The sequence below is a fragment of the Peromyscus eremicus genome, chromosome 11 (genome assembly GCF_949786415.1).
Source record: "Peromyscus eremicus chromosome 11, PerEre_H2_v1, whole genome shotgun sequence".
In the NCBI taxonomy this organism is placed as follows: Eukaryota; Metazoa; Chordata; class Mammalia; order Rodentia; family Cricetidae; genus Peromyscus; species Peromyscus eremicus.
This window is the reverse complement of record NC_081427.1, coordinates 5767797-5777547: the sequence shown is the minus strand read 5'-3', so window position 1 is coordinate 5777547 and position 9751 is coordinate 5767797. Positions and strand designations below refer to the sequence as shown.

General features: G+C 45.0%; 1 protein-coding gene across 1 annotated transcript in view; it reads right to left on the bottom strand.

Annotated features, from left to right (window-relative positions):
- Window positions 1-8963, bottom strand: part of Mtrr (5-methyltetrahydrofolate-homocysteine methyltransferase reductase) — a 20487-nt gene extending 11524 nt beyond the window's left edge. Inside the window, exons 1-4 of the mRNA XM_059276593.1 lie at window positions 8804-8963; window positions 5911-6064; window positions 3954-4071; window positions 1120-1495 (exon numbers count right to left, since the gene is read on the bottom strand). Coding sequence (XP_059132576.1) covers window positions 1120-1495; window positions 3954-4071; window positions 5911-6064; window positions 8804-8932 — 777 coding nt within the window. The 5' untranslated portion in view covers window positions 8933-8963. The remainder of the gene's footprint in view (window positions 1-1119; window positions 1496-3953; window positions 4072-5910; window positions 6065-8803) is intronic.
- Between the last annotated feature and the right edge of the window lie 788 nt (window positions 8964-9751).

Sequence of the window (9751 nt, the reverse complement as noted above, 5' to 3'; positions counted from 1 at the left end):
AAATTACACAGAAACCTAATATTTTGTGATATCTTCTAATTCCTCTAACTTGATTTTATTATATTTGCAAATAGAAAACATTTTAACAAATGAAAGCCAACTAACTTTGGGCAACTGGCCATATGGGAAAGCTGGGGGCAAGTCAGAGCTGGATGCTGGAGCCCCAGTGGGAGGATCTAGAATGTAACCCTCAGAAGAACCGCCACCACCATAGCTCAGCCCTCAGCTAGCTCTGTAGGAAGCGCTCAGCATTTCGAGGTCACACCCTACCTCAGCTACCTCCCCTTTCAGTGCAGCCCAAATCCAGGGACTGTGACTATAAACCAGCCTGTGTCCCAATTCTAGACAACCACTAAGAACCAGTCCCCTCAGGCCTCTGCTGAGAATGTACCACAGCTCCGTTTCTCTTAATGTTTAATCCTGCTCTCACCCCTCTAGCCCCACACAACTGCCAAGAAGAACATCTCACAGTCTGACTCCTGGGGACCAGTGACATTTAGTACTAGAGTACTCTAAGCAGGCTGCTGAGACGGGGGTCTGAGCTGGCCACCCATCCGCGTGAGGAGACCCTCCCACTGTGAAGATGGAAGACAGAGGTGCAGCACAGACCACAAAGTGCAGAGTGGGGGAGTCCAACAACAAGAGCTGGGGGAGTGTGGACGGGATGGGGTGCTGAGGTTCTGTGCCACGGGGCTGGACGAACTCAGAGCTCCCGAGAGGGTGTGAGCAGGCTGAGGGCTCAGCCACTGAGAGTGAAGACAGAGCGGTACTGTGAAAGGCTACGTCAGAGACGGAGAAAGGACTTCTGCACATCAGGCCACTCGGAACACAGAGATGGACACTGCTTTTCTGGAGGGGTCAGAGGGTAAGTGATGTCTTCTTTGGGGGCCTCTGGTGAGCATTCCCACTAACACAGCTGCAGGTACTGCACAGCATAACAGGCGCAGCTGCTGCAGGAACTGCAGTTACAGCTGGAGAAGCTGCAGGAACTGCAGTTACAGCTGGAGATGCTGCAGGAACTGCAGTTACAGCTGGAGATGCTGCACTTGGTCCCCATGTGACGAACAAGCACAGCCAGCACTCACATTATGAAGCACAGAGCGTGAAGTCATCTCTCACCTGGCCCAGAGACTCCTGAAGATGGACCTCCAAATATCCAGGGGGCAGAGCAGGAATACTCAGAGAGGCTTGTGAGAGTGGAGGAACTGAGCGGACGAGCGAGGACTGAAGGTCTTCAATCACATCTCCCGTCTGACTCCTGTTTGTTTCATTTTGTTCCCAAACCTCAGCATCCCTTTTCCCCACATCCTCTACTCTCAGAAGTTCAACTTGTGACTGGATGTGTGACAATTCCGGCTCCCCAGCGGTGTTCAAGGGGGCGGCTGGTGCCCGTGGGAGCGCGTCACTCATTTCTTCTTGTCCTCCGAGTGACTTAAAGTGCTTTGTGAGGGCAGCCCAGAGTCCAGCAACCCACGGCTCCACCACGAGCTCTAGACTGGTGTGCAATGAAAGGAAAAACCAAACGCTAAGGTGTTCATTTGAGCACAACAATGAAAGAACAGTAGTCCGTTCACTCAGCAGAGTACTATATGTACTGTTAGATGCACTAAATAGACTATTCAAAAAAACACAAATAATTAATTTTCAAAAGCACAGCATTGTGTTGATTAGCACTGTACAACTGAACACACACACACAGAGCAAATGAGCTGAGATATGAAGCTATTTTTCCCTGATAATGGGAATCTAATTACCCTCATAGCTGGCCATCTTTAGGGAACTAACATTTTACAGGTCTGTTCAAACCTGGTGACACTAACAGATCTTAGCAACACTCGTGTTACAAATGGTCACTGTATCAGTAGAAGGCACCACCTCATTCTGTCTATTGAATTTATTCATTTTTCTTCTATAGATATCATCAATAAATCATTCTCAATTAAAACTTAATGTCTGACTAAATAAGCTCCCTTCCCTATCTACCAATCTATGAATGTGTCTTTTAAAATGTTTTAATTAATTACTCTATCTATCTATCTATCTATCTATCTAATATTTTTTTGAGATTTCTAGAAAGGCTAATCTCAGGGAAATAATTTCCTTCCTTCCTTCCTTCTTTCTTTCCTTCCTTCCTTCCTTCCTTCCTTCCTTCCTTCCTTCCTTCCTTCCTTCCTTCCTTCCTTCTTTAACCATTCATTCATTCCTAACTTGCAGAATTCCAGTTAGGACTAACAAGCACAACACAGTCACAATGTTCCTGCCAGACCAGCAGCAGCAGCAGCTCAAGAGAGGGCACGGGTAAGACAGACAGACCACTGAAGAAAATCAAACGGTCACTTTTCATCTCAACTGAAAGGCAGTGTCAAATCCTAACCACTGCAACAGGTGACTAGGAGGGTCCTCTCAGACCTCTGTCTTCTTAGGACTCAGAGTGTAGGTCCACTGTGCTCATTAGGAGTTCATGTACTATAGACTGCATTTATCCTGGAAAGTCTTCACGCAAGCAAGTTCAACGGTAAGTTACATGTAAAGCATCACTCTTGTAACTGAGAAAGAGTAAGACAACATGACCGGTAATTGTGAAGGGCGCTGACTCAGAGCCCACTGTGAAGAGGCATGGTCCTAGGCCATGAGCATCCCTGTCTGACTATGCCTGAACCTTCACAGTGCATCCTGCTATTTCCTATCTCGGGCACAGAAAGATGAGTGACCAAGATTTTGGTCAAGTGGGGATGGATGTTTTCAACCCAGACATGTAAGTGCAAGTGCATTCTCAACTTCAGCGTGGAGGGACTTCAGACAAGAACGTCTTCGGCAAGGCACCTTTACTCTGGACACATAAAGCAGTTAGGCTGAACATTTTAGATGTACAAACTGCTGAAACATACTCAGAAATTTTAATACTTGATCAAATAAATAACCCAGAACCCTTCTAAGAGATCTATGTGCAGTAGCACAGGAAATGAGCCTGTTAGATTGATACAAGCATTATCCTACAATTAAACATAGCTCACAAAGAAATAGTTCAAAATAAAGCCACAGAGTGAGTAGGTAACATGGAAAATGTCAGAACTTGGTCAAAGTAGGAAAAACATGCACCAGAGACAGGAACCTTTCCCAGCACTGCAGCTGAAGGAAATCATGGCAAGCTCGGGCACCATGCAGGAGGAGAGGAAGCATGAGGAGTCCCTGCCACACTCAGAAAAGGAAGAATGAGAAGAGCAGGGCATTGCTGATGTCATTATTTCATAAGCAGGTTATTTACTAACACACTGACTGGAAATTCATTCAGTATTTTTACCTAATTGAAAACAAACACAAAAACAAAACAAACATGTGTACTATGGTCTGGCTACAATAACGATAGTTAAAGGCTAAACAGTAGACTGTGGCAGGACAATGATGAACTCCTGGAGAACATGTTGAACATGTTCAACATTGTTGAACAATGATGAACATCCTCATGGAGAACGAGGATGTGGAAGGCTGTGCACAGCCTCAAATACTGAGCTACAAAAACTAAGATGAAAAAGTGTAATAGTGCACGCCATTAAAACGGCAAGAGACAGCCAAGACATGCCGTGGTCAGTGAGGCTGGGCCTGAGGGCTCCTTCCACCAGAGGACACGCTAACAGGGCCCTGTGTGCAGGGCGGAGAGAAGACATACAGGCAACACCAATGCTGCCAGAAACGCTCACTCTTACAAATACGTCCACACTGTGACGCAGGTCACAGTGCTGGATGCTCCTCTTTCCATTAATAGATACTGGGGGTGGGGGTGGTCATGACAACACAGGCCCATCATGCTCCAGTCATCTGACCCGGGTTCTGGCCAAATGCTGAGCTTATAAAGAACTCAGATGACTGACCATGCTAAGCCAAGCCAAACATCTCTTATTGGCTCACAACTTCCACCACGGTAAGCGTTAACTGAAAACATGTGCTGCCCTTACCCTACACAGTCGTCGGCATGTCCAGTGTCATAGAAACGCTGGGCTCCAAGCTCCTGAAGTCGTTTATCAATTATCTTCCCTCCATTGCAGAAGTATGTGTATTCTGAGTCACCCAAACCTAGAGAACCCAAAGAGATACTCAGTGCGTACAAAAGCTCAAAGATGTAACAGATGGAAAAATAAAATGTCTAAAAACTATCCCATACTCTTACATACACAGCAAGAAATAATGTATATATCCACACTTCCTTATTTTTTCAACAATGCTAAGTACGCAATATTCCTCCGCTGTACACCATGAAATCACCAGGTAGTAACAAAACAAATACTGGCTACTGGCCAAAGAAATACACATACTTGACATTTCTGTCTCCATGAGTTAATGTAACAACGCAGGGGTCTGCAGACACAGGTCAAGCTGGCTTTGAAACCCAGTATGTACTTCACACTTTGCCAACCCTGAACACCATGGCCAAGGACCACCGACATGTTTGTACGAAAGGCTTCTCTGGAACACAGCGCATCTGTTTGCTGACATGGCATGATGGTTTTGAATCTATAACAGCCATGCTCAGCAGCCATGAGAGACCATGTAACCCACAAAGCCTCAAATACCTATCTGCCCAACAGTATTTGTCTACCTGCACACCCAGGTGCACCGGCAAGACAAGCAGAGGCTGTTCATGTTTCTGTCATGCAATTTAAAGAACTGGCCCAGCCTCAAATGCTGAGAAAGCTAATGCTTCGCATCTGCTTGAAATTTCAAAACTGAAACTTGAATTCTCAGTTTAACTATCCCCATGTCTCCTCCCTGTAACTGAATGAGCATGTGATGGGTCCACATATGGGCCCAGCCCAACACTGACTAGAGTGGCTGGATTAGGCTTCGGTACGATCCTTGTAGAAAAACTTCAAGAAAATCTGAAGCACTGCTTACATCTTTTCTCAAACACATGCAGCACATACCAGATGGCAGCCGGGGTTAGAATGGACTATCTAAGCAGCATAGGCTAAAGGTGCTAGACACTCTCCCAAGTATATTCTTCAGAGATGAATCACACAGACCACAGGCCAGGAATAGGGACCCACACTGTCTCTTTCACGTCAGTTTCTATGCTGGCCCTTCTATTTTTAAAATTTATTTTGCACACACACGCACTCACGCACGCATGCACGTGTACATACCATGGTATAATGTGAAGGTTAGAAGGTAACTTGCAGGATGCTGTCATGTGGGTCTTGAAGACTGAAATCAGGCCATCACGCTTGGTGGCAAGCTGCTTTACCTGCTGAGCCATCTTGTTGGCCCCATGCTGGCCCTTCTGATCCTCACCATAACCTGTTTGAGTTATGCTTTATAAAGCCCTAGGCCATTTTCTTAACATGTGATCACGGAAATGACCATCGGCAAAGAGCTATTACTGTGGACAAGAGTCCCACCTCTGAATATCAGAGTCACTGCTAGCATACCAACTGAATATAAAGGAATTATTAAGACTCCCCAGCTGGTTCCAATGGACTAGGACTGAAAACCACAATTCTCAAGTTATGTTCTTAGGGAAACATAACTTTGTTTTAGTGATCTGCTATTATCTTAAACAATTAAATATTCAAGAATTCTGTTTTAGTAGGTTTGAAGTGAGGCCTGGACACTAATATTCTGAAAATGTTCCCTGGATACTTGAGAGCTTCTGCAGAGTGCTGAGGGTGTAGCTGAGTGTAAAGTGCTCCCCTAGGATGTAAGGCCCTGGACTTGATATCCAGATACACCGAGGACAGGAGGAAGGGAGGACCAGAGCATTGCTTTGGAATATAAACTGGACAATCATTGACATGTCTATATTTTATGTAGATATATTTATGTAAAAATAAGACATTATATTTCATGATTTGGAAAGATAAATTCATATATCAAAGCAATAACTGCATATATTAAAAACAAAGCATAGTCCATTACCCAATAATCCATACCGCAGGTGAGCAAAGAAGTCTGTGGGTAGTGTCTTGTCACGTATTTCTTTCACAAACTTGAGGGCTGTGTCGGGGGGATCTCCAGTACCCGTGGTGGATACAACCATTACCAGAGGAGCAGTTTCAGTTTTTAGATCATACTACGAAACAAGGAGAGCAAATCAGGACGGAGGATTGCATAAATTTGTGAATTAACACATCAGCAAGAGCAAGACAAAGCAAACGGAAGCCATCAGCCCCGTTTCCTGTCTTGCACGCTTCTTTTAATTTCCTTCTTGTCAAGTTATTGTAACAAACACTGGTGACTAGTCCTGTGACCAGGTGCAAAGAACACTGCCTTTTTAGTTCATTTTTGCTGATGTTCCCCAGGAGGCTAGCAGAGTTGAACACATCTTTCCTCTATGTGCTCCACTAAGAAAAGGTCTGGGGTTCCCCCCATACTGCCATTGATTCTTTAGTTAGGAAAACGTGAGAGCAAACAGGCTCATCAGGAGGACAGGCAAGAAGCAAGAGAAGCAAGGCAGGAAAATCAGTACGAGAATGTGTGTGTGTGTGTGTGTGTGTGTGTGTGTGTGTGTGTGTGTGTGTGTATGCATGTATATGAAAGTAAAAAGAGCAAAGGGGTTTTATGGGGTCGAGGTGAGTCAGAAGCAAAGAGGACAGACACTGAGTACCAGGGTTAAGTCAGAACAGGGCCAGGTGTGGTAGTACACACCTTTAGTTCCATTATTTAAGAGGCAGAGGCAGGCGGCTCTCTATGAATTCCAGTTCAGGCTGATCTACCTGGTGACCTCCAGGTGAGCCAATGCTACACAGTGAGCCCTGCCTCAACAAACAAACCTTTTAAAAAATGCAGAACAGGAGCAACACAGGATATCCCAGTGAAGACAGACTGCAGTGCAAGGCGCAGCTCTGGAATCTTCATCAAATCTGAACACAGTCATGTGTATTACAAATGAAACAGAGGCAATGGTCCACAGATGAACAGAGGATTATTTTAAAGGCAAAAATTAAGTGCTGCCCTTTGCTATCAGCTGCCTGTCAAAACCAACCCATTTCCTTCATATTTGGAATACAATGAAAGGCAAATAGATATGGTCCATGCTAATTCTTGCTAAGTTTCTTTTTCTACTGCTCATGAACATAACCTAGTTTAGGTTCAAAGAATGCACTGTACATTTTTTTTGACAAGAGTCTCATTCATTTTAGGCTGGCCTTAAAATCACTATATATCCAAGGCTGATTTTGAACTTCTGATCCTCCTGGTTCTATGTACCTACTGAACTATAGGTGTATGCCACTACACCCAGATGATATGCAGGGCTAAGGATCAAAACCAAGACTTTGTGCATGCTAGGAAGCATTCTATGAAGTGAACTACACCCCCAACCCTATTTTACTTTTTTGTGGCTCCTGATTTAACGCAGAGCCTACCACTCAGCTATAACCAGCCTGCACTTTCTTTTCCATGCCTATGGCTAAGGACTTGGGATGACTTTCTACCAGGCTGTTGAATGCTCACAAGGCAGTATGAACAGGACTACTATGAAGTAGGGAACAGAGGGCTCTCCTTTCCACATAGATCATGCTCAACTAGAGAAACTGCTCAGCCAGGGGAGCAAACAGCCCAGTTCAAATGGCACTAAAAGAAAAACCGCCATTCACCTTTGAGCCAAATGGATGCCAACCCAGCTAGTGCTGTCAACCGTAAGGCCCAATAGGGGCTACTTTTTTTTTTTTTTTTTTCCGAGACAGGGTTTCTCTGTGTAGCCTTGCGCCTTTCCTGGAACTCACTTGGTAGTCCAGGCTGGCCTCGAACTCACAGAGATCCGCCTGGCTCTGCCTCCCGAGTGCTGGGATTAAAGGTGTGTGCCACCACCGCCCGGCAGGGGCTACTTATATGACAACATTTGCCTGTTATTACAGATTCAGGGTACAGTCCAGCACGAGCATCGTGGTATGTTTACTTTGAGTTACTGCTGAGTGACAGGGCTGTCTGACTGGTGGTGACCTTGGAAGCTCAGCTACAGCTGAGGTGCATAAAGGGGATGTCCCCTTTGATAAGCATAATTTGTAATTCACCATGCCTCAGATGGTCTAGCCTTCTGAAACTGTGGTTTGTGAAAGGCCAGGGGAGACTGAACTGGAGAGAGAGAACACTGTTCAGATAGCTTCTGAGGTACTGAAGTCAATCTGAGGGCTAGGAGCCAGCTCAAGCATTTAGCTGTATAATGTCTTATCATGTGAACTACTGTGAACACTATATTCTGGATCCTTCAGACTGAGAACAGGGCACAGAATGGTCAAATGCTTACCAACTCTGGCTAATGCAGGGACTTCTCAGAGAAACTGTAACTACACAGACTAGCAGTCCCCGACTTGAGCAGGCTTACTGGATCCCAAAGCCACTCCTGTAAATTCCAGTTCATGGAGGAAGCCCAATGGCCTTTCATTTGGAGGAACTCTACAATGAACTACAAGGACTTTATAGGGAATCCGAAGGGACACCGATTTTATAGGATGAAAAAACACAACTGTGCAAGAAGTCATACAAAAACATCATATTTGTTCTCACAGCTGTCTGAGATAAATGAAGCACACATCACTGTTACCGTTTACAGGTAGACAGTATCTGTTTCAGTTTCTAAGATTTTTTTTAACCTAATTCAAATATACACCTCTACATTTAATCTCAACGAGTTGGCAGGATGATCTCAAGTTCAAGTTTTGCCTGGGCTACAGTGTGAGTTCAAGGCTGGCTTGGGTGAGCCCCCGTAATAACAAAAAAAGTGGAGAGGGATGGATATAGAGCTTCATTTCACAAGCAACCATTTCATAGCACAAGGTGCAGGAAAACCCGCAGCAACAGCTGCCCTTACCTTTTCCGACTCGCTAATACAGTGAAGATCTGCAGAAAACCCATGCGACACAGCCTGCTCACTTATTTCCTCTGCTATGGCCTTTGCCTGTCCTCGCTGTGTAGCATACAGCAACAGAAACCTTCTCATCACCTCAGGTCATCGGCTGCAGCCCTAACAGTGAGACTGAAAAACCACAAAGGGGAGAAGGGGATACTGTTAATGAGGCAGGTAACCTGCAGGTATTAGTTTTACAGCAATCTTTAAACTTGTTTCTTAGCACTAATTTTAAGTGTGAGAGAATTAAGACAGGAAGCATACAGAAGTGAGATTCTTAATCCCATTGCTCAGAAATCCACTCCCGATTTCCAGCTGTGTTTGGATCTTGCAAGTGCCTTTCAGAGGTGCATACTTGTAGGAGGGTGATCTGACCCTCAACTCTGCTCATTTGTATGCACTATTAGGCTTGTAAAACTGCATGACTAGTGATGACAAGGTGAAGGGCCCGAGCAAAGCTCAAACACAGTGTCACTTATCTTTAAAGGTCTTTCTGTTTCTTCCTTTTTAAAAACTGTAAGTGCACAACATTCCCCTAAAATTGGGGAATTCCTGTTCCCTGCTGGAGCCTATTCAAAGTACTGACCGTCCTCAGAGTCCCCACTGTTACATTAAATCAGTAATTAGTGTACATGGACTTGCACACAGGGACGGTATTTCTTTTTTTCTTTTTATTATTATTAAGAAATTTTCTGTTCATTTTACATATCAACCACAGTTGCCCCTCTCCTCCCTCCTCCCGCCCCCCTCCAGCCTTCCCCTCCGACCCACCCCCCATTCCCACCTCCTCCAAGGCAAGGACTCCCATTGAGAGTCAGCAGAGCCTGGTACATTCAGTTGAGGCAGGTCTAAGCCCCTCCTCCCTGAATCAAGGCTGTGTAAGGTGTCCCACTATAGGCACTGGGCTCCAAA